The following is a 26312-nucleotide window of genomic DNA, read 5'->3' on the forward strand; positions in this document are numbered from 1 at the left end:
AAAATCCATATAACATTAAAAAGGAAGTTGTAGCATTTCATATATCTGAGGGAAGAGATTATAATTTAAAGCCAGATTCACTGTAGCTTTTCTTCACTGTAGCATGCTGGGGGGGAAAGACCTGAAATCTAACATCCAATCCACTTGCAATCTTCCTTATCAGCTTCCCCACTGACTTTCTGGGGAAGCCAGTAGAGATTGGAAATGGCGATCACACGATCACAGGGAACTTGGCACTTGGCAACCAATTATAAATACAAACAGCTTGCCAAGTACGGAAATAAAAATCTTTGACTGGGAAAACCATGACTTTTACAATAGCTGGAAGTGCCTTACAAACTGTAAAGCATCTGTCCCAAGCCCTTTGTGACTGTGAACAGCTGTTAACCAAGTTGTGAACTACCAGTATTCCATATTATTTTAACCCCGATTGCTCAGTTCCAAAGCAGTAACTGACACATTTTCAAAGAAAGTATACAACTTGCCAGCACCAATAACTAATTCTAGGTCAGAATATTACACATAATCTTTTCTTGATTTTTCAATATTAAACAAACGGTCCAGCATTTTATTTTACTAGATATATTATTATTCTAGTAATAATAAAAATATGTACCATCCAAAATTCTTGGTATTTTTTATAATTTATAATAATGACTGGGCCATCAGCATCCTGACAACTGCCTAGTCTTGCGGCACCTCCAACAGCTCTATCAAGGACCTCATGTATGTCATTCAGCCTCCTGCTCCATTGCGGTGTCAAGCAAGGAGAAGCAGGCCTGTGGTCATGTGGGGTCTGGATGGGGTTTCTGAAGCTGCTACTGCAAGGCCAGGCAGTTATCAGAACATTTTTGGCCTGGCTGCAGGGCCTTCAGATAAGCTGGTGTGGGGTGCATGGGGCAGCTCTGCACCCCCTCATTTCATCCTCCACCCCCGCAACTTTTATCCTCTACCTCCACCCCATCTTGTTTCATCCTCCATACCCCCGCCTTGTTTCGTCCTCTACCCCACCACCTCATTTTGTCTTCCACCCCCGCCACTGTCTTATTTCATCCTCCACTCCATCCCCACCTCGCTTCATCCTCCAACCCCTCCACCCTAGCTTGATTTTTATGGTTGCACCTCGCCCCACTTCATACAATCAGAAGGTGGGAAGGGCTTAACTAGGCATTTTTGTGGATAAGGCTTATTTGAGGTGCAGGCATGAAAATCGGGCGTCCGCTTCTTTTCAGGGTAGGTCATATTTTCGGAAAAACACAGCATGCAGTTATTTTGTGTAAAAACGTGAAACATGCTATAAAAGTTTGAAACACACCACTGATATAAAAAGGTACATCTTCCACAAAATTAAAAAACCTGTATTAGAAAAATATAACATTACTGATTTAATATAATCCCTTAGTTTTCTTCCACATACATTCCAATCAATTAAACAGTAAAACAGTTTAAAAAGTTAAAATATTTATTTTTTATTTAAATATTTTATTTAAATTTAATAAATAAAAATAAATAAATAAAAATAAATTTTAGATTTTATTATACAAGACTATCCTTAAATGCCAATATTATTACTTACTCTTTCCCAAAAGTTGTGCTTAAATAATAGCAGGTGTTCACATTTGAAACATAAAACTAGATTATAGACACAATATAATTATTTATTTAGTAAAGTGAGAAAAAAGGCTGATAAACAGTTTTTTTTCTTATTGCAAGGACATATTGTAAGTTTCAGTGACATCCTTAGATGTCACATGTAACAGTCGTAAAAGAGTTAATTTACTCGAAAACTTTAGTCTCTTAAATATCAACTAAAATCAAACAATTTTGTTCAAAGGTGCTTCTTCTTTAATTTCAGCTGTTCTAAGAATAGCTCCTCTGTGGAAAGATCCAACTGAAATAAATATGAATTTATTATTGCAAACAATTAATAATTTAAAAATCAAGTTTATTTTATCACACATGTCTATTAAAATTGTTTAATACAAAGCACTATTTATTATCAAAAGAGATCTATAATGAAGTTTGGCCACTATTGAAATCCTCATTTCATAAATATAAAAAATGTACACATCATTTTAAAAAATTGCAAGAAAAATTCACTTACTTTCTCTGTAGTTACAGTAAGGGAAGGAACCAACAAGCATGGCGAAGAATCTGTTTGCTTCTTATGTTTTTGTCTATGCTTTTCCTTTTCTTTATATTTCTAGAAAATAATTAAAGATAAAAGCAATATCAGAGAATTATCTGCATTTTAACCACAGGTGGTCCTTGATTTATAGCCATAATTGGGATCTGAATTTCCGTTTCTAAGTAAGGTAAAACTGCTAGGAGAATTTCATCACATTTTATGACTTTTTCCCATGGTTAAAGCGAATCACTGCAGTTACTGAATAATCATACAGTCATGAAGCAAATCGAGTTTCTCTCAATGACTTTGTTTATCAGAAACTCACTAGGATGGTCGTAGGTTGCGATCACAGGACTCCGGGGAGCTTCCATCATTGTAAATACATGAAGTTTCCAGGTACCTGAATTTTAATCATGTGACCATCAGAATACTATGCTAATTCTAAGTACAAAAATGTGTTGTCTTTTTTTCAGTGCCATTGTAACTTCAAATGCTAACTAAAAGAATGGTTATAAGTTGAGGACTACCTATATTAATAAATTACTGTTCTAACATTAGCTGAAAATTTATGATGTATACAAAATAAATATTTTATTTACTAATGTTCAGTTCAAGCAACACTATTAATGAAGTTATTTTCTTCCAAAGTTGGTTGTTTCTTCCCAAAGCTGGGAATGTACTTTTTTTTCCTGCTTAGTACAGGCAGTCCTTGACTTATGACCACAACGAAGATCAAAATTTCTGTAGCTAAGTGAGATATTTGTTAAGTGAGTCTTGCCCCTTTTTATGACCTTTCTTGCTTCAGTTCTTAATGATCACTGCAGTTGCGTTAGTAACCTGACTATTAAGTGAATCTGGCTTCCCCATTGACTTTGCTTGTCAAAAGGTTGCAAAAAGGGAATCACACGACCCTGGGACACTGCAACCGTCATAAATATGAGTCAGTTGTCAAGCATTTGAATTTTGATCAGGTGAAGACAGGGATGCTGCAAAGTTCGTAAGTGTGAAAAACAATCAGAACTCACTTTTTTCAGTGCCGTTGTAATTTTGAACAGTTACTAAACAAATTGCTGTAAGTCAAGGACTTTCTGTAAGAAATAACTACATCTCTACAGAGAGCAAAACAATGATGAAAACTGTCTTGAATGCATTGGGTCAAGGGAGGGAAATGATATTGCCATAGGTGTATACTATGGGCCACTCAACAGAGGGAATAGATGACTTTTTTGTTAATCAGTTAACTCAGACATATCACAGAAGTACCGTATTTGCCGGCGTATAAGACGACTGGGCGTATAAGACGACCCCCCAACATTTCCACTCAAAATATAGAGTTTGTTATATACTCGCCGTATAAGACTACCCCCCCTTCCACACACCTTCCACTTTTGCACTTTTTTTTTTTTTGACGCACTTTTCTGCTTTGGACAATTTTGAAATGAGCTAATCCAATTTTGAACCAAGAATATGCAAATAGCTATGGAGTTTAGAAATGAGTTTTAAAAATATTTTTCATTGCTTACCATTAAGCGTAAAATATGTTGTAAATAAAATGAGAACACAGGAAACGTTCTCTTCTCAATACAGCTGATTCTCTCTCTCTCTCTCTCTCTCTCACACACACACACAACCAAAAACCCGGACACTGAAAAGGCTGCCAAGGAACAGTATATTCAATGCCTTCTCTTTAATCAAGAAACAAGGAATTCCTTAGAATCTTTTTTTTTCCCCAAGTGGCCCTCTTTAAAAAAAAAAAATGGAGGTAACACTTTCATTCAAAAAGTCTTCCAGTATCTGGAGTCGCTCAGACATATTGAAGTGAGGCAGGAGAGTAAGTGAAATTTGAAATGATCCAGCTACAGTTTTCTTCCCCTCCCGCCCGAAGGCCATTATCTCCACGTCAAAACGAACGAGGGGAGGCAAAGAAGCCAAACACGCTAAAAAGGATCTCTTTATTTTCCTACACAAGGTCACACCTACTTTTCCGCATTCAAAGGACAACCTCTCCTCACCACCACCACACACACACACACCCCAATACCCGCAAACAATGTTCTGGGCATTAATCACCATTGCTACATTAACCTGGTAAATTTATACCCTGCCTCCCCAGTGTTGCTTTGACGGCAGGATTTCACACAGCGGGCGCTCGTCGCTCTCTTCTCCGCTCTCCCACCGTTCGCACATGTTGGAAGCACTGTAAAACCTGATAACCCACCCGGGGGCTCCCCCATCCTTAACCTACAGCCGCGCGCGCACACACACACACACACACCCCGCTCCCCCAGCCTCCTCCCGGCTGCAACTCAAGCTCGAAGTGGGAGTCGGAGTCCTCCCGGCGTATAAGACGACCCCCCACTTGGAGGCATGTTTTTCAGGGCAAAAAAGTCGTCTTATACGCCGGCAAATACGGTAATGGGGGACTTTAACTACCCTGACATCAACTGGAAGACAAACTCTGCTACAAATGGAAGATCAAACAGGTTCCTGACAAACCTAGCAGACAACTTTGTCTTCCAAAAAGCAGAGAAGGGGAATCAGCCATATTGGACTTAATTCTCACTAACAGATAAAATGATAGAAGGTGTTGAAGATAAGGAACCTTAGGAAGGAGTGATCATGCGATACTGAAATTCAATATTATGCAATCACAAGCAACAGGACAAATGCAAACTACAATCTTGTTTTAAGAGAACTAATTTCAATAAACTTAGAGAGTGGTTGGGAAGGATTCCATGGATGAGAATACTTAAGGGGAAAACAACTTAAGAAGCTTGGGAAATTTTGAAAACTGAAATTATAAAAGTCCAATCTAGCACAATGTCAATGAAGAAGAAAAATAACAGCTCTCAAAAGAAACCAGCATGGCTGCAGAAAGAACTCTCTGATAAATTGAAAGACAAAAAGGACAAGTATAAAAAGTGGAAAGAGGGGCACATAACTAAGGCAGAATATCCACAAATAGTGTAAGCCTGCAAAGATGAAGTGAGGAATGCTAAGGCTTAAAATGAACTAAGACTTGCAACAAAAGTAAGAGGGGGGAGGGGGAGAGGGAGGGAGAGATTCTTTCAACATGTAAAAAACAAGAAAAAAGTCAAGGAAACAAATTGGTTCACTAGTGGAAGAAAGTGGCAAGAAGGTGACAAGGAACAGAGAAAAGCAGAACTATTTAACACATTTTTTGTATCCGTTTTTATACAAAGGGAAAAAACAATTTAACCTATCAAAAACAGTAACATAAAAAACAGATTAGAAACACAAGTTAAAATAGACAAGTAAGTGAGCACCTGTCTACCCTGGGCAAGTTTAAATCACTGGGACCAGCTGGATTACATCCCAAGGTTCTGAACCACTTAACTATATCTTCCAAAGATACTGGAGTCTGGAAAAGAGCTGATGTAGTTCCCATCTTCAAAAAAGGAAAAAAAAATAGATCAAGGAAACTACAGACCTATCAGCCTGATCTCTATACCTGGGAAGATTCTGGAAAAGATTATCAAGCCACGAATCAGGGAATACCTAGAGGCAAACAAAGTCATAACCAAAAGCCAAGAGTACAGAGAAGAATAACAAAGATGATTAGAGAACTGAAGGTTAAAACATATAAAGAAAGGTTGCTAGAATTGGATATGGCTAGTTTAATGAAAAGGACTGGGGTGACAAAATAGCAGTCTTCCGAAATCTCAGGGGTTGCCGCAAAGAGGGAGTCAAAGCTATTCTCCAAAGCATCTGAGGGCAGGACAAGAAGCAATAGGTGGAAATTAATCAAGGAGAAAAGGAACCTAGAACTAAGAAGAAATTTCTGACAGTTAGAACAATTTAACCAGTGGAACAACTTGCCTCCAGAAATTGTAAATTCTCCAACACTGGAAGTTTTTAAGAAGAGATTGGATAACCATTTGTCTGAAATGGTATAGGGCCGTGATGGCAAACCTACGGCACACGTGCCACAGGTGGCATGCAGAGCCATTTGTGTGGGCACATGAGTCCCAGCCAAACTTACCTGCGCTGTGCATGTGCGCGCCTCCCAGCTGATTTTCGGCTTGTTTGAGGCCTTTTTCGGCCTCCCAGATGCTCAAGAAAAGTCTCTGCAGCCTTTGGATGCCGAAAAACAGGCCTTTTTTGTCACTATACCAGAAGTGACAAAATGGGCCCATTTTTCGGCTTCCAAAGGCTGCAGAGGCTTCCCTCAAGCCTCTGGGAGGCCAAAAAAGGCCTCAAATGGGCTGAAAATCAGGTGGGAGGTGCACACATGCGCAGGGCAGGTAAGGGAATGGTGTGGGGGGATCATGCGTGCATGCGCTGGGGGCTTGGGGGTGCACATATTGCCTTCTGGGTGTGGCATGTGAGTGCGCACACACGAGCGTGCAATTTTTAGCACAGCAGCCCAAAAAGGTTAGCCACCGCTGGTATAGGGTTTCCTGCCTGAACAGCGGGTTGGACTAGAAGACCTCCTAGGTCTCTTCCAACCATTCTATTCCATTCCATTCTTGTATCCTACACATCTTTTATTTGCGATTTATATTAATTCCATGCTATTAGCTTGTTTAGAATTTTATATCCTGCTGGGATTCAAATAGTAAAATTAATGGGTATGTTGGTTCAAATTCTCCCTTATTTATGTTAAGATATGATGGGAAAAGAATTCATGGTTTGCCTTCTCCCATATAGTATAGAAAATGAAATGGGGTAAGGCTGTATCATTAAGGCCTAGATAAGTATCATAAATATCCATTATGGGCTACTTAAATAAACCAAGCATATAAGCAATCCATGGTTTTAAAAATCATAATTAAATAATCTATAGCTCAGAATTTGAAAATGACACTCTGCTGTAATTAATTAATCTGAAGCAGAAGCATTTAACTACTTCTTTGCATCTATTATTCTTCTAATGCTAAACCACTGTTTAGTATTATATTTGAATTCAGCTAGTGACAATTTGATATATCAATAATTCCATACCATTTAAAATGAATTTCAATCACTAAAATACCATTTTTAATCACTAAAATAATGTCTATTTACTTTTTAAAATTAACTCGACAAAAGAATGAGAAAAACAAACCATGATTTGAATTGAAAGTTGCAGCAATTTTTCTCATATAAACTGGTCAGATGGAAATGTACGATTTGTTACAAACTGTATTTATTACAAATAGTGACACAAAAGGTAATTATTACAAACAAGCTGATCATCTGTTAATATTGCTAGATGATTCCAGACTAAAAACCTGTACTTTACTTTTACAAAACTTTACCAAATATAGGTAAACTGTCCATGTGTGTGCGCCTTCACACATACATAGACACTTGGTTTAAAGCCTCAAAAATTATTAAATGTTCATAATAAAGGTAGTTGACTTACAACCAAAATTGAGCACAAAATTTCTGTTGTTAAGCGTGATATTTGTGAAGTGAGTTTTGCCCATTTATGACCTTTCTTGCCATAGTTGTTAAGTGAATTATTGGAGTTGAGAAGTTACTAAGTTAAGTGAATCTGGCTTCCCCCATTGACTTTGCTTGTCAAGAGGTTGCAAAAGGTGATCACATGATCTTGGGACACAGCAACAGTCATAAGCATGAATCAGTTGCCAAGCATGTGAATTCTGACTGCATGATCATAGGGATGCTGCAAAGGTCATAACTGTGAAAAACATAAGTCTTTTTTTTTCAGTACCATTGTAACTTGAATGGTCACAAAATGAACTGTTGTAAGTCAAGGACTAATTGTACAATCTGAGTAATAACAGCAGCCATCAGTGGTTGAGGAACAGTTTGCTACATAGACTGTGTGTTTTTATTGAGGTATAACCTGTTGTTTCTCCCCTTTCTACTGGCCATTTTCATGGGAAAATACAATTTGAAAATATTAAAAATTGGTATTTAATATTACTTATACATTCAATCCACCAAAGGTCTGCTAAATAATAGTAAAACTCTGTATGCATGTTTATTAAAATTCAAATGTAGCTCAAGATTTCAACCAACTTCACCAGGCCTTATTTCGAGGCACAATATTTGCAGATTTAATTTTAAAAAGACTTAATAAATTAAGCTGCAGTCTAAAAATATTTGTCGTGAAAAATAATTAGCAAAGGATCCAATGAATAAATAGTATTATCATATAAGCATAGCTACAAATAATACATTCTCTCCATCATTCTTTTCTTCTTTTGGGAGACAATTTTTCGCCATCCTTCTGAACACCTGAATGTTGCAAACCTAAACGTTACTTAACAGAATGCTTTATAAAGGCTAAACGTATTCCTTATCTAAGATCACTTCATCAGAATCAAACTATATTGAAATAGGTACCAACTCTAATGTTTACACATTGCATGTTTCACTACCTATCTTGAAAATAATTACCGATTATTTTTAAATTAATGTCCTAAAGCAATGCTGTAACTTGTAAATGGTGAAAACTAACCAGCTAACTAGATTCATACATTCATTCTCAGAGTCACCCAACATCATATAACAATGCTGAGCAGCTTATAGTAAGATAAAAAAAAACATAGGGAAGAGAAAACCTGAAGAACTTAGATAATACATTAGATACAGTTGACATAAAACAAACTTTTCTCCAATATATTTTTGTTTCATTTTAGAATTTCTAGAGAAATAAAACCATAGCCTGGGAGGAAAACTGATGAAGCTGTTCTCAATCAAAATTGTTTCTAGAGTTCCAGCTCTGCCCTCCTTTATCCCAACATGATTTTATCCAATTTTTTGGAGGATTTCAGGCATTCTTAAAGCAGCACACTGCCTCTGTCCACCATTTCTATTTTCCAATAATGCCCAAATGGCGCACAGAGCATTCTTGGATGTAAGGATGATGCTAGAAATCTGGTGCAGTTTCATCTGATTGATCTAAAAACAAATATCTAAGAGGATTGTGACCATCACTGGTACCATAAGAACAATTCAAGATGATTTTTTTCTCACCAGTATAATTGCACAATTGCACAATTATTTTCACAATTAGAAAAATAAAACATGTATCAGTCTCAAATGACTACATATATTTATCTCCACATATATTTAATTTATTCAATTTCAAAAACTTGATATAGAAATATATGTAACTTCCAAATATAGCTCAAAATGCTAGTAGCCAAACAAAATAAGTATCTCTCCTTCAATGGCTATTCAAAAGCCTTTAAATCTTTTCTTCCATGGAAAGCACTGTTTGCATGATTATAGATTTCTATGAAGATTCATGGAAGGATTACATAGCAAAAACTATAGGCGGAAAAGGGTTATTTATTTCTCATCATGCCTGCAGTTTTTCCTCCAAACATCTTATCCCCTTCGAAGTCTGCAGCTTTTTAGTCATAGGAACATTTTTAAAAAAAATTATGAATTATCCCATACTTATATATTAGTGCCCTGCTAAGAAAGCTGATATTCCCATAGGATGAGAATCAACTACTACAATCAATTAAGATTGTTCCATTCTACAAATGCCTCAAAAACAGTATTGTTGCTATAACTAATAATATAAACCATAGCTAATAATATCATGAACGCTCAAGATATAATTTAAGTATGTATTTTCTGGCTGTTAAATTTAAAATTCAGGTGAAAGCATTCACTGGAACTAGTAGAAGTACTGAAATAATCAGGCAAAGGATACAAAAGAGAACTATTCATGACATCTGGAAGTACATATCCCACACAAGTAAATATGAGGAGTGTGGTCATAATAGTCAAACATAAATCATCACAGAATCTTCCAGGGTTAAGCAACCGCAGAGATAATAATCATATAGGTATTCTTCTTCTATTTGAATAGCATCATAGTACATATCCATATCAAGAAAGCTTTACTAGAACAACTCATTGAGATATGTATATATTTCACAGTATTCAACTAGTCACAACTGCAAATACATATTGTTATGGATATCGAAGACTTTCACCAGAGGATAGTTAAAAAAAAACATGACTTTCCAAACACATCTTGTTATGTTCTTTGTTAAGGAGAAATTCTCAGAGTAGACTTTCAAGATGGTGAAATCAGCAAGTTGATAAGGATCCTGACCAATGGTAAAGTAATATGAAGCCTTGAAAGTCAAATCTTAAACAAAAGTCTGAAAAACCCAATCTATGGAAATGCTGAAATTGTCTTGTGGAATTAGAGGTCAGGAAGTAGAGATAGAAAAACACTATAGAAAAACACCTGGCATAGACCAGTCTACATAGCAGTAACCAGGTACTATAAAGAAAGATTTATCTATACTCAAATGAAGTTTCAAGAATTTAATGCCCCATCTGATTACAATCTTGTGTTGGAACAATTCTCCATTACAGCCGCATTTTAAAATTTAGGTCAAATAATGTAAATTCAGTATTTAGCTTTAGCTGTGAAATCTTCTTAGAAACCATAATCTCACTTACACTGACAACAAACAGGACTTTGCCCTGTGAACTCAAGCTACTGGTTGGAGAACTCTATTCCCTTTGAAATCAAGAGTATATTTATGACTATGCCTACTGGATTTATGATCCTTAAATTACTAGTTAAATGATTGCAGCCTCAGGGGTCCAAAAGATACCTGAATCATGAATCAGTTTTGTTCGAGCCTGAAGAACCATGTATTAGAGCACGTACAGTGGCAGTATTCTGGGTCATGTTCTCAATAAAATAAAAAAACCTTCTAAGCACCAATTCCACCCGTGCTTTTTACAATTTTGTAAACAACAAACTAAAAGACTCAAGGTCCATCCCTCCCTTGATAGGACCTGATGGTAAAGACTGCAACGACGACACCATTAAAGCCAACATCTTTAACACATTCTTCGGCTCAGTATTTGTAAACAGCAATGGATCATGCCCAGTATTTCCTAGCCGTACCACAGATAACAATAATGATCTTATACATATCGATTCCACAGAAGACAATGTTGAAAAATCACTACGCAATCTAAAACCATCTCTATCTATTGGACCGGATGGAATATGTGCCTACTTCTTAAGAAAGCTATCCACTGCCATAGCCAAACCTCTAAGCATAATCTTTGAAAAATCTTTCAGGACCAGCTCCTTGCCTAACCTATGGTCACAAGCCACAGTCATCCCCATCTTCAAAAAGGGAGACCCAAGCCTAGTTGAAAATTACAGGCCAATCTCCTTATGCTGCGTCACCTGTAAAGTCATGGAATCAATTATTAACCAATCCATCATCCTCCACTTAGAGACAAATAACCTACTCTCCAATAAACAATTTGGTTTCAGAAAAAAACTATCCTGTAATCTACAACTCTTACACTGCAAAAACATATGGACGACACAACTCGACCAGAGCAAAGCAATAGACGCAATCTACATAGACTTCTGTAAAGCCTTTGATTCAGTGGTACACAACAAACTACTCCTAAAAATAAAATCCTATGGTATCTCTGGACAACTGAATAACTGGATAGAAGCATTCCTGTCAAACAGACAACAAATGGTCAAAATCGGGAGCGTCCTATCAAATCCAGTACCTGTCAATAGTGGTGTCCCCAAGGCAGTGTTCTAGGACCAACTCTCTTCATACTCTACATAAACGACCTCTGTGATCATATTAAGAGCAATTGCGTTCTCTTCGCTGATGATGTAAAGCTGTTCAATACCACAGACAATACTGCTACCCTACAAAAAGATCTTGACTATGTATCAGTATGGTCAAACAAATGGCAACTTCAAATCTCAACAAATAAATGCTCTGTCTTACATATTGGCAAAAAAAAATCAGAAAATAAAATACAAGCTGAATAGTCAAGAACTTGTTGATGACCCAAGCTCTGTAAAGGACCTTGGAATACTCACCTCTAATGATCTAAGTGCTAGAGCCCACTGCAACTACATAGCCAAAAAGGCATTAAGAGTTGTTAACCTAATCCTACGTAGCTTTTTCTCTGGTAATATCACACTACTAACCAGAGCATACAAAACATTTGCTAGACCAATACTCGAATACAGTTCATCAGTCTGGAACCCACATTACGTATCTGATATTAGCACAATTGAGAAAGTCCAGAAATATTTCACAAGAAGAGTTCTCCACTCCTCTACTACGTTGTAGAATACCTTATGCCACCAGACTTGAAATTCTAGAACTAGAAAACCTTGAATTACGCCGTCTTCGGTCTGACTTAAGCATGGTATATAAAATCATACATTGCAATGTCCTACCTGTCAGTGAATACTTCAGCTTCAACCATAACAACACAAGAGCACACAATAGATACAAACTCAAAGTAAACCGCACCAAACTTGATTGCAGGAAATACGACTTCAGCAATAGAGTGGTCAATGTCTGGAATACTCTACCCGACTCTGTAGTTTCTTCCCCAAACCCCAAAAACTTTAACCTTAGACTGTCTACTATTGACCTCACCCCTTTCCTAAGAGGTCTGTAGGGGGCGTGCATAAGCGCACCAACGTGCCTACCGTCCCTGTCCTATTGTTTCTCTTATTCTTTTATTTTTCTTATATGTACCCATTTCATGTATTCACAACTATGTATACACTTATACTTATTATCTTGTAAACAATTGGCAAATCAAATAAATAAATAAATAAATAAATAAATACCCAAGAATAACTTCAGAGTATTACAACTTTAAGGATATGCATAGCACATGTTCTTGATACCCTGTTTCTGGGGCAATCTTAGGCAACATATGTTTATCATTCCCACATCAACTGTCCATTTGCACCCAAAATGACCATTGTATTATCAGAAGCACACCTATCTACACACAGGTGCCATGTAGTTCTGAATACAGCTTGCTGGTGAAAATGATTTCCACCACAACCTGCATCCTTTTTCTATAGCTAACAGAAATATGCTCATAGCATTCAAAAAACTTAGTTCAGGGATGTCAAAATCAAGGCACACAGGATAGATTTGGCCTGTGGGGTGCTTAATTCTGACCCATGGGGCAGCCGTAGAAACAGCAAAGGACCGGCCTGAAATGCCTCTGTCAGTGAAAATGGAGACGGGAAGGTGCACGCAGCCACAGGCTTCATGATACTGTCCACACTGAAAACAGGGCTGGCAGAGGGCTTCAAGAGGCTGTCCAGACTGAAAACGGGGCTGGCAGGAGACCATCCAGGCTGAATACGGGACCCAGGGGGCTGCACGTGGTCCCCTGGGCTCTGTTTTCACTGGCTGAGGGATAGCAAAGTAAACTTAAAAGCAAAACAAAATAAAAAGAGAAATGTTTCCCCTTTTACATTTGAGCATCCAAGAAGGAAAGGAGAAAGAGGAAAGATAAAGAAACAGAAGAGAAGATGGGAAGAGAACAAGGAAAGAAAAAGAAGGAAAGAGGGAAGGAAGAGAGAAGGGAGGGGGGGAGGGAGGTCCTGCCTTAGCACTTGGCCACCAGCATGCCAAGGCTCCTCTGGAGGACAAGGGTTTGGCGCTCTCCCTGGTCTCGCCCTCCTCTGCTAGAGACAATGGATCCCACCCAGTTCTGCCCGGGCCATCACAGGGGCCACCAATATGAGTGAGCTGGCCACGCCCATCCAGCCATGCCCATCCAGCCCCTCAAGGTCAAACACAACCCTGGCGCGCACTCAATGAAATCAAGTTTGACACCCCTGACTTAGTTTAATATTCCATTAGAAAGTCCATTTTCTCTTTAACAAAGTGATTGTGAAAACAGAGTTAGCATTATTTTATGGAATGAATGAGACATCTAGGAAACTTGACTTTCCTCTGTGGAGTCAATACTATCTGTAATGAAGTTATTAGCTTCTGTGATATTATCTAGAAAACTAACAGATTTTTATGGAATTTAATTAAGCAAGTATTATATAGGGTGCTCCAAGAATGACATTAAGCCCAGCTAAACAGTTGGAAGCAATGTTGTTACTCTGATGTTTTGTTCTATTTTTGGATTATAAATTCATGCTTTGATTGTTTAACTTTAGTGAGTTTGTTACTGGATGTTTTTTCCTTCATTTAGAAAAAAGTGCAGTTTAGTAACTTTTCTTTCCTCTTATTCTCTCATTGCAAAGTCCTCCAATGTTTGGATCAACTGTGAGTTTACTTTCCAGTTGATATAGCCAATGAACCAGAAATATCCTTCCCTATATGTAAACAATGTTATAGTAGCATTGTTTAGTGCAGGGATGGGCAATTATGGCCATACTGGCTCAGGAATTTTGAGAGCTTAAGTCCACATGTCATAAAGGGACCATAGTTGCCCACCTTCTTTAGTAGATCATGTTTCTCTAAAACAACTCATTGCACAGCAGAAAAACTAGTATAGCTTTAAGCAGAGCAAACTAACAAAATGAGAACATTTGAGATTAAGATTGATTCTTAATTTTCCATTTCCATTGTAGTTTTGAATTCAACTACAGCTCCACTTTGAATACACAAAGTGTATCAGATCAAATAACTTTTTTATACAATCATAGAATTGTGAGGGAGGGACCATAGAGATAAACCTGTCCAACTTCTTGAATAGTGCAGAATCTGTGAAATGAATGACCTACAGTCCCTTCCATCTCTATTAATCTGTATACCTGAAAGATAAATATCTAATCTATATGATTCCTTTCACTAATCAGTGAAAGAACTTATCATTTCATATTGCAGTCTGTTCCATAGGTGACAGCTCATTAATGTCAAGATATTCTTGCTGACATGTAATATGAACCTATGTCACTGAAGTTTTAATGCAGTGCTTCTGTTCCTTCATTCTGGTCAATAAAGTGTTAGTCCACTCCCTCTTTTATGTGACAGATATTACAGCCCTTCAGATATTTCCCCTTCATTTATACATAAGCTAAACATAACCAGATCTTTTCTATTAATGCATCATAAGATAGCCTGTTTTTTTTAACAATTAAACTACTGGCTCATATTTAACTTACAGTTGACAAGAAACGCAGATGTTTCTGCAAACTTGATAGGTATCTCTTGATTCAATACTGATATTGAAAAGCACCAGGCCTAGACAAATCGCTGTGCGTTCCACTAAATACTTCCTTTCATTAAAATGGAGCCATAAGTGAACGCCCTTGTTACTCAGCCAATTTTGAGTCCATCTGAGATTACGATCCCATTTACCCTTTTATTAAGAATTTCATGAGATAATCCATCAAAGAATTTAGTGAGATCCAGATACACTATAAACGTCCATGCATGAATGTGCCAGTGCAATGCTCACTGCGATGCTAGCACCCATGTGACACCTTGCAGCGATGCTAATACCTGCGCAATGCTCATGGCAATGTTAGCGCCTATGTGATGCTCACGACAACGCTAGCATTCACGTGATGCTCACGGCGACACTAGTATGAGTGAGGGGGTGCACACGTACACAGTGGCCAGCCACTCATGGAGCCAAATAGCCAACAGGCTACAGCTAGTAGTGGGCTGTGGCCCACAGGTTGGGGACCCCTGCTCTAATCTATTAAAACTAGTAATTCTACCAAAAGGTTAGTGACACTATATATTCTATTTCTGTTTGCATTTCCAGGAGAGGATTTTTTTTCCTCTTTAATAACTATTGAAACTGTTGGTAAACTAAAAATACTGTTATCATAACTATTTGTAAAGATTCAATGATCTATAACATATAGTCATCTGCACCCCTTTCAATAATCCCAGTTTTTCTCAATAAAAGGAGAGGATATTTAAAGATAGAACGTAGCTGGCTACTGGTTAAGTTGAGTAGCTCATTCATTAATTAAGACACTTGCTCAAATCTAGGATAAATCATGGTTTGAGAAGGGGGGCGCTAACCCTTTTGTACTATGTAATTTTATACCACATAGAACACAATTCTGTAAAGCATTAATTTTCAGGAATCGTTTCACATTTGCACCTTTCAAAAGCATTCTCTTAGGACTGAGTCTGTACATTAGCAGACTGGTCTCTCAGATGTTGTATGGAACCCATACCAAAACGATGAACATATGGTAACTGCTCCCCACCATATGTTCGCTGTTTCATTAACATTCCTCTCCATCTATCCTAGTAATGAGCTCCTGAAAAAATGATTGAGCCCGTAACATTCACTTTATCTGAGAATTTGCTAGGCATTTTTTTTAAGCTCTTTTAGATTCAGTTGGAATCAAAATACAGCCATATGCAAGGAGACCTGCCCTCATGAAATCCCTTCTTATTGTCCCAAAACAGAATGCATAAAGTAGATATGGATGCACCGGTAGAGACTCTTGCAAAATTATGATGTATATATTAATATAATTCCATGTATTACTGGTAGTTTGACTAATATTATTGTAGAACTCAGAGCTGGGGCCTTGGGTGCCAAGGAAGTAAGAATTAATTCCAAAAGGAGGTATCATTTTCTACCAATTTGTTATAGAAAATTCAAGTCATTATTTCCCCCCAAGCTTATGATCTTCTCTACACAATAGTGAATGGTATATTAGAAACTGTATACAGTTTGTCTCTTTATACATCCATAAAAGGACAACCTCATTCTCATTTCAACCTCATATATTTCAAAATTTTTGCTGTTCACTGATCCATGAAGACCCTCCCCCATACTTCTTTCAGTCCAGAATTGATCTATGTACGCTCTTGAATATCCATCTAGCATTCTTAGACATAGAAACCTGGGAAGCAGATGACAGAAAGCCCTAAATGCATTTGTCAGGTACCAGCAAAAAATATGATAAATATGATAAATATCAACATATGACAGAGACTAGAATGGAACCTCTTAGAAAATAAATTGGGGTAGGCAATTGCTTCAACTTTTTAAACTCTTCTCAAGGAAGACTGAGATATTTTTTGTAACGGGAATGGAATTTTGGGGTGAAAAAACCTACCAAGAGGGTTTTTTGCATACTTTGCAAACCTGAATTTCCAAGGATTTCCCAAAATATACAATACTGTGAAGAGACAAATTGAGAAGGAATCCCTCACATTCCAATACATTTATATACCCTTAATGTCTAGGCAGATGTTAACATTTCTTTTGAATTAGCACTTTTGCTGAGAAGCTCTGATACCATATCATGCTCTGCATTGAGATAGAGAGCTTTCAGAAAATACCTGCCAGGAAAAGACTATTATGCAGATGAAAGCAGCCAAAGTGTTTTTAAAAAGGATTGGCACCTGTTATTTTTAGTCACTTTTAACAGATGATTGGGGTAAAGGTAACCTGAAACATATAACTAAACAATAAACCACAGCTTTCAACAATTGGAAAGCAAATATTGTCTTTATGAATACATTATGTACAGCAGATACAGTTTTGTACAGGATGACAATACCACAAAAGGAAACTATTTACAATTGGTTTATTTCTTTTGAACAAGGATCAATATAATTTAATTTTTTTTTAAAAAAACTGTACTGTTCAAGAAAAACAATCCCTCTCATTCTCTCTCTCCCCCCTCTCCCCCACTTATCTTCTTCTATCCAAATGGAGCCAAGTATCTCCCTTGAATTGGGGAGGGAGAGGGAAAGGTAAGGGCTAGAAGAAAAAGCACAAAGATAAAGCCGTTGACACCTATTGTTTTCTATAATCCTCTCTCTCTAAAACTGCTCACCCTGTAAAATTGCAGAAATGTTACCAACTAAACTAAAGCTTAAACTACATAATCTGTAACTTCACAAGAGGCACAAAGGTAGATTTCAAACTTAATTATATATTAATCTGAGTTTTTTATTACCAATTAAAAACTTTAACCACAGAACAGCCCACCTGATGCATGTTTGCAAATACCATATTTTTATGTTTTATTAACATGTTTATTTTGGATATGTTATGTGACTTGAAAACTACTACAAAAGATATACTAAAGCTCATATGGCTGAGCTGACTATAGTGAACATAACTGACTCATTGTATAAGTTGTGAGGAAGGAAGGAAGGAAGGAAGGAAGGAAGGAAGGAAGGAAGGAAGGAAGGAAGGAAGGAAGGAAGGAAGGAAGGAAGGAAGGAAGGAAGGAAGGAAGGAAGGAAGGAAGGAAGGAAAAAAAAGAAAAAGAAAGGATAGAGGGAGGGAGGGAGGGAGAGAGGAATTCAAATTCTGAATTAGTCTATATCCTTTCATTCATTCAGTCAGTCACAGATCATTACTTTACACAGAGAACTTCAAAGCTGTTTACAACTAGTAAAACAAACATTAAAAACAACCATCAGTGATTCTACACTGCAGATGCTTCATCTTCAGTTTTAGTATAAAGTACAAGTTCCAGCCACACAATAGGTATCTGCTGACCCACTACAGCTATTTCTTAATTCCAGTAGGTGACAGCAGTTGCAGGCAGCTTTCTAGTTACTGTTTCCTAGTTACTGTTTGCTGTTATGTGGTACAATCGGCATGTCACCAAGGTTACCTGAAATTCAACCTGTATTTTCTCAGAATATCTTGTAAGATTTTTATCAGTGCTGTTGTAACTTTGTAGTCAGAAAACTGTTGTAAGTCGAGGACTACCTGCATATTTAACTGTGTGCTTACCAGTCAGTGGAAAATAGTTCTTTTTGTTGAGAAATGTGTCTAGCAGTACTAACCAAAGTTGACGAGCACAAGAGACATAACAAAATATAAGACACAACAACAAATAATATTTTTATTACTGTTAAAATTAAGATAATCAATTTTAGCATGCTCAAGGATGTAAATGATTTTGCTATCTATTAAGATACTGGAAGCATCTTCCTTATTATTTCCAAATCAAACCAATGCAAATTTAATGCAGAATTGTTCAAGCCACTGCTTTTTGATTAAAAAGTTCTACCTGCAACAAGGGTATGGCCAACTTGTTTTACTACATTTTTAATAACTATGCATGCAACTAATAAAATGAAGAACTATTTAAATTGATAATGCAGCAAATGTATTATTTATTTTATGAAAAAACACATCTAGACTATTCTCAAGAAAAAAGATGATATTATTTTAAAACTGATAAAAGAGGAGTCAAATTGGTTTATGTCTTCATGAACAAATCAATATTGTTAAATTTGGTTTGAAAAGCCAAGTTCTGTCATCAGTAAATGGGCGTTGGTAGAAGTTACCCTGAACGCTCTTTCTATCTATGCTGCGAGAGAGCCCAGGATGGGTTGACTCCTTCCTATGATGTCATTTAGCTGAGTCTGTACTAAGATATAAAAGCCAGCCCCCAGAAGAGACCCCAGCTTTGGCAAAGATACTTGACAGACTGAAAGGTGTCTCTGAAAGCACAAATGAATACAGAAATATGACTTACCCTCTCTGGACGAATCAAGGGAGGGGCTAGGCTCTCTCGCAGCATAGATAGAAAGGGCGTTCAGGGTAACTTCTACCAACGCCCATTCTCCTCCATGCTGCATCGAGAGCCCAGGATGGGACATACCAAAGCCTGCATGTCCACAGGTGGGTCCTCGTCTGGCTCATCACACTGATTGTTGAACCACTCGTTGAAGCACCCGTCTGCCGAAGGCTGCAGTTGCCGAGGCAAAGACATCCAGATGGTAGTATCTGATGAAAGGAGACGGAGATGTCCACGTGGCCGCACGACAAATCTCCTCCAAGGATGCTTGGGTCGCCCAGGCAGCCGAAGTGGCCGCGTTTCTGGTAGAGTGTGCCATCAGACCTCGAGGAACCGGAAGGGCCGCAGCTTTGTAGGCCTGCTCAATGCAAGATGTGACCCACCTGCTAATAGTAGGAGAAGAGGCCTTGCGCCCCAAGTGACAAGGGAAAAGGAAAGAAAATGGCTTCAGACTTCCTGAAGGAGGAAGTGCGCTTAATGTATATTCTAAGAGCCCTACCTACGTCTAGCGAGTGCCACTGCTGCTCTAAGTCATGGTGCGGGAGGGGGCAGAAGCCAGGCAACATAATGTCCTGGGACCTGTGAAACAGGTGTTAACACTTGGAATAAATGAGGGGTCCAGACTGAGGACAACCCTATCATCGTAAAAGGAACAAAGGTCCTGTCTGATGGAAAGAGCAGCGAGCTTGGGTACCCACCTGGCTGAAGTGATGGAAACGGGGAACACTACCTTCAGAGTCAGGAAACGGAGAGACAATGTTCTAAGGGGTTCAAAAGGGGGCTGTGTAAGGGCATAAAGGACCACATGAAGATTCCAGGAAGGATACCTGTGAACCACCAGAGGGTGCAGGTTTGAAGCCCCTTTCGAAAACCTCCTGACTGAAGGGTGATGGGATAAGGAAGGAAGCGAACCCCATGAAAGAACCGAGGAGAGGGCCTCAACCTGCCTGAGTAAGGTGTTGGGGACCAAACCTTTCTCCAGATTATGCTGAAGGAATGTAAGAACCTCTGCCAACTGGGCTAAAGCGGGAGAGAGAGACCCTCCCTAAGGCACCATCGGGAAGGGCCTTCCAGGTGGCATCATAGATGCGCCTTGTGGGAGGTTTGCGAGATGCCAGGATAGTGATGATGACCCTTTCAGGAAGATCAGCCACCTCTAGCTGCTGCCGCTCAAGTGCCACATGGTCAGCTTGAGCCACTGGGGCTCCGGGTGGAGCAGAATCCCCTGATGAAGAAAGATTAGATGGGCTGGGATTCTCCAAGGAGAAGCCACCGACAGGTTGACCAGGTCCGCAAACCAGGGCGTCCTTGGCCAATAGGGTGCCAAGGGAGGAGCTCCGCTCGTTCCTCCAACATCTTCCGAATTACTGCCGGAATAATGGGAGCGGGGGGAAGGCATAGAGGAGACTTTTGGGCCATCTGCACCGAAGGGCATTGGTCCCCTCCGCTCCCTGGCAAGGAAACCTGGTGAAGAATCTGGTGACCTGGGCAATTTGAGGAGTGGAGAAGATCCACCTCCAGCGTTCCGAATCTGAGGGAAAGGTCCCTGAATAGAGAAGGAGGAATAGACCATTCTGCCTGTTCGACTAGGCTCCTGCTGAGCCAGTCGGCCTGGGAGTTGTTGATCCCAGAGAAGTGGTCCGCCGAGATCGACAACAGGTATTGCTCTGCCCATAACCCCAACCGTAGAGCCTCTCCCATGAGGGCTCTGGACCTCATCCCCCCCGCCGGTTGACATGAGCCATGGCGGCCATGTTGTCCATAAGGATTAGAACATGAGAGCCGGTCACTGAGTGCCTGAAATGCTTGAGAGCTAGAAAAATGGCTCTGAGCTCCAGCCAATTTATGGGAAGGGCCTGCTCTGACCTGGACCAAGGTCCTGAGCTATCTGGCCATGCATATGGGAACCCCAACCCAGGAGGCTGGCATCAGTGATTATCACTAGCCTGTCTGGGACCCTGAAAAGGAGTCCCTTCCAGATTAACGGGGAACACCACCAACTGAGAGATCTCCGGATTTGTGGCGGGAGCGGGACCTTGATGGATGAGTGGCTGGTTCCTGCTCGTTGGTAGGGAAGCAGGAACCATTAGAGTGGACAGGAGTGGAAAAATCCGTGGCTCTGCAGATATGATAGGATAATTTGCAGATCCCGATGGGCTGCATGGATGAAGGAGGACAGAATCAAAATGTTGTCTAAGTAGTGTTGGATCCTCACTGGAACAGAAAGCAGAGATGCCATCAATGCTGCCAGAACCTTCGTGAAGACCCTTGAAGCCGATGAGAGGCCGAAGGGAAGTGCTCGATACTGGTAATGGGTATTCTGATAACAGAAATGGAAAAACTGGCGATGATGAGGCCATATGGGGATGTGGAGGTAAGCCTCCATGAGATCAGTGGAAGAGAGGAGATCGCCCTCCCGAACGCTCTCTAAAATAGAATGCAGAGTCTGCATTTTAAATAGCTTGTATTTTACAAATTGGTTGTGAAATTTTAGATCCAGGATGGTTCGCTCTCCCCCGAGGCTTTGGGAACGATGAAAGGCAAGAATAAAGCCCACGTCCCCATTGAGAGGGGGGAACAGGTTTGAATAGCTCGGATTTCAAGGAGTTGAATGGCCTGATTCATGAGGTCTTGCATTGAAATGTCCTGAGAGACAGGACAGATCAATTTTTTTTTGGGGGGGGGGTGCATTAGGAAGTCCAATTGTAATCCTGACCTAATAGTGCTGAGCACGCAGGCATCCGCCGTTGACTCCTCCCATTTGGAGGCAAAGAAGGCTAGGCGACCTCCGATGGGTAGGGAGAATGAGGGATTACTTAGAGCGACGGCAGGAACGACCCCCACCCTCCCGAAAGGGCTGTTTTTTCAGTATAAGGAGCTGGGCGATAGTCGGCTCTCTTCCCAGAGGAAGAGATAATTTTACGTTTATCTCTGGTTTCGATAAAGTTCCAGAGCATCGCCAAAAAGCTTATCACCCGCGAATGGAACTGAAACCAGCTTCCATTTATGGCGTACTCCGCCTGCCAATTTCTGAGCCATAACAGTCTTCTTGCTGCTACTGAAGATGCCATGGCCCTAGATGCAAATTTGGCGGAATTGAGAGTGGCATCTACAGTGAATTCCGCTGCTGCGATAATCTTATTAAGGCCTTGGTGAGACCGAAGGTCAGATGTAGGCAATCTAATCTGGAGTTGGTGCAGCCACCGTATGGATGCCCACATGAGAGTGCCAGAAAATGGGAATGAGGCCAGAACCAGAATGTCAACAGAAGGCACTGCCAGGGAATTGTCCAGGGCTGCGCTGACGTTGTAGAAACGCTTATCCAGAGAAGATGGGCGAGAACCTGCCGAAGGGGAAGCACACTGTTCCTTGACCATGTCCAGGAACAAAATGGGAGAAAGCAAAACCCCTGCATGCACTACAGGCTTGGAGAAGAATGAGTCTCCCTGGCTAGAGGGAATTCCTTATGGCTCGGGAGCCACTTTCTCTGGCGACAGCTTGGCAGTGACTAAGGCCATGCTGAGTAATGGCCTGAAGAGAGAAGGATTGAAGACCAATGCAGAGGATGTCTGCTCTGGGCGAGAGTCCTCTTCCTCTGAAAGATTTTGGTCAAAGGTCTCGCCCTCTTCACGTTCTGAACAAGGGGAGTAACTGTGTTCAGATGGTGAAGCCCTTCCCTCCTCATCAACCTTCTCCCATTCTGGTACAGAAGAATGGACCCTGAGGTCCTGGGGCCTGCGTAAATCAGGGTGATGAGGCAACTTATAGATTGAGGAGGGAGGAGGGCCTGAACCCTTTCCGGAGGTCGAAGGATTTGCTTGAAGCCTTCAGCCAATCCCTGCCTAATGGCCAAAGAGACAACATCTTGGATATCCCCTGGTCTATGCTCAAAGGTAGGGGCAGACGGCCGAAGGCCTGCTGCTGAGGGAGTGAAGGTGGCTTCAGGCCTAGACTGAGAAGAGGTTCGAGGCCTGGAGAGAGGGGGAGGAGCATAGGGCTCAGAAGCCTGTTGGAAATAAGGCCCAGATCTGCTTAGATCCTGAGGATCATTGTACTGCAAAAGCCTCAGGAGACAGGCTCATAGATAAACTTCTCCTCCCCTGGGAGGGCTTGGCTGGGGCCCACAGGTATCACCTGAAACATGCTGTAGTTGCACTCCCTTCTGTTGAATAGTTCTGTTGAACTGCCTCTCTAGGGCTGCATGTCTGCACTTTTCTGCCCTCAACTCAGCCTGAGTTGCCTTCTTAGGGGCTAGAGCCTTAGCTCTGATTTTAGCAGCCACCTCCCTCTGGACTGATTGGGTGCGTTGCCTTCAACTTTTTCTCTTATTGGCTTAAGAGACTGTTCCACTGTGGGGGGAAACTCTGCCTGACCCTTATCTTGCTCCATTTGAAGAATAAAGCCTTTTACGATGGAAAGAAACTGTTTGTAAACTTTTTGTATTAAGCCCCTTAGGGTATAAATTGGCCCCCGGGCTTACAAAATGGCCGCTCACCTCATGGTGGAAGGCTTCAATCCAAGATGGCCACTGACTATGGGAAACAGGCTCCGAGATAAAATAATTTCTCCTTAGGCTATAAAGAGCCCTGAGTGAAGTCAGCAAAGGAAAGGGCAGCCTCTGGCCACACGATCAGCTGGCTGACGCTGGTATCGGTTTGCCGATTGCTTTTTACGGCCGCTCAAACCGCAGGCGTGGGGGAGGTCTACAGACGCTGCCCAACTTGCCTGAACAGCACTCTGGCAACGCTGTTCCCAATGCTGCAGGAGAGAGCCCTGCTCTCCTGGAAGAGCAGCTGCCCAGATCCTAGGAGCTGCTGAAGCGAGCAAAAAAGGTACTGAAGATCGCTGGTGAGTGCTATCTACAGAACCTCAGCTGGCTGAAGCTGTTATCAGTTTGCCAATTGCTTTTTGCGGCCACTCAAACCGCAGGCGTGGGGGGAGGTCTACAGACGTTGCCCAACTTGCCTGAACAGCACTCTGGCAACGCTGTTCCCAATGCTGCAGGAGAGAGCCCTGCTCTCCTGGAAGAGCAGCTGCCCAGATCCTAGGAGCTGCTGAAGCGAGCAAAAAGGTACTGAAGATCGCTGGTGAGTGCTATCTACAGAACCTCAGCTGGCTGAAGCTGTTATCAGTTTGCCAATTGCTTTTTGCGGCCACTCAAACCGCAGGCGTGGGGGAGGTCTACAGACGTTGCCCAACTTGCCTGAACAGCACTCTGGCAATGCTGCTCCCAACCTTGCTTGAAACGAGGAAAAACGGCACTGAAGATTGCTGGTGAGTGTTATCTAACAGAAGCTTTCAGAGACAAAGCTACTGACTGAAAGGAGCTGAGTCAAAAGCTGGGGTCTCTCCTGGGGGCTGGCTTTTATATCTTAGTACAGACTCAGCTAAATGACGTCATAGGAAGGAGTCAACCCATCCTGGGCTCTCGATGCAGCATGGAGGAGAAATGAATATCTCACAAAAGCCTAAATATGGAGGCCTGAATTATATTATAAAGATATGTTGCTTTAATCCTATACAATAGAAAAATATAATTTTAAACAATTGTAAATTTGGTAATGTTAGCCAAAAATTTGCAAATACTCATTTATTAACACAGAATTAACCTTCTTCCTAAACAATCTAAAATTAAAGTATTAGAAGAATAAATTAATAGGAATGTAATGATGCCTTAGTGGATTCTTTATTTTTATGATTTGCTGAAATATTACAAATTTTCATATTAAAGATAATATTCTAGAATTGCAATACAGAAAGAATGCTAGCACCACCAAAAGATCAGTCAACGATGTTCACTTTGCTTTTTTCAGCTACGAAGTGAAATAGGTATAAAAGATTTTTATAAAGTGTAAGGTACAGCTGTGAAAAATATACTAATTACTATGCTTAATACTGAAATGAAAAAGTTCACAAATTTTTTTTGGCAAGAAATCAACTGCATACAAGAAAACTTGCTCTGGTTCTGTTCAATTTGCCCAAATACTGAAATGAGAACACTAGTAAAATAAAATTTAAAGAACGAAAAGGAGAGCTTCTTCATTAGTTCTCATTATTTCTTAATCAACATGAATAGTGTTAACGTAGTTATTTCACACAACTATTTAAACCAAAGACCTCTACACATTTATTGTTTCCTGATGAAACTTCTGAAAGTACTAAAATGATAAATTAGATGTGTTATGTAACAGACCCATTTTTTTCTCCTTCTCATGGCACTTATATTGAGTGAGAGAAACAATTAGTTAAAACTTTGATCATATGACCTATTAGATCCCTGTTTGTTCTTTTTCTAAAAAGATAAAATATATATTCATGGAATGGATATAGATAAAAGCTATCTAATTAAGTCTGACAGCCACATCACTCAAAACATATCTGGTCTAAACAAAACTATGCAAAGAATAACTGAAAGCCAAAATTTTGTTATTTTATACACAACTTGATTAAAATAATATAAAATTATAATTTTATTTTGCAATGTATTGATGCATTACTATCATAGTTCATCTTCTATGTGTAAGGCTATCATTTTATAGTTTAATAAATTTGTACTGGACTAATAATTTCCATGTGTCCTCTAATTAACACTGACTGGTAAAATAACTGAAGAAAGTAAGATGACCAAAATTGAAGCAAAAGTGGTCATGCATTGCAATCTATCAAGACTCAATTATGTGAAACAGCAATAGTTTATGAAGCTTAAACACAGCAACAGGCAGGCTTTTACTTCTTTGTGCAACATTCATAATCAGAATTTCTACTTGCTTGTAACATCTGGAGCAGTGGTGGCTAACCTTTTTGGGCTCCTGTGCCGATAACTGCATGCATGCTTGTCTGTTCGTGCTTGCGTGCCATCACCCAGAAGGCAATGTGTGCAGGCCCCCCCCCGCAACCCACATGATCCAACGCTGTGTGCTTCTGCGCATGCGCGCACGA

The 26312-nt window shown here is 39.9% G+C and overlaps 1 protein-coding gene across 6 annotated transcripts in view; it reads right to left on the minus strand.

Moving 5' to 3' along the window:
- MLLT10 (MLLT10 histone lysine methyltransferase DOT1L cofactor) overlaps positions 1–26312 on the minus strand; it is a 144305-nt gene that overhangs the window by 46983 nt on the left and 71010 nt on the right. For all 6 annotated transcript variants that reach the window (XM_026675715.2, XM_087948319.1, XM_026675714.2 and 3 more), the window contains one exon: positions 2105–2203. In XM_026675715.2, coding sequence (XP_026531500.1) covers positions 2105–2203 — 99 coding nt within the window. The remainder of the gene's footprint in view (positions 1–2104; positions 2204–26312) is intronic.

The sequence above is a fragment of the Notechis scutatus genome, chromosome Z (genome assembly GCF_049901735.1).
Source record: "Notechis scutatus isolate UNSWTSFEM ecotype Mainland chromosome Z, rNotScu1.2, whole genome shotgun sequence".
Classification (NCBI taxonomy): domain Eukaryota; kingdom Metazoa; phylum Chordata; class Lepidosauria; order Squamata; family Elapidae; genus Notechis; species Notechis scutatus.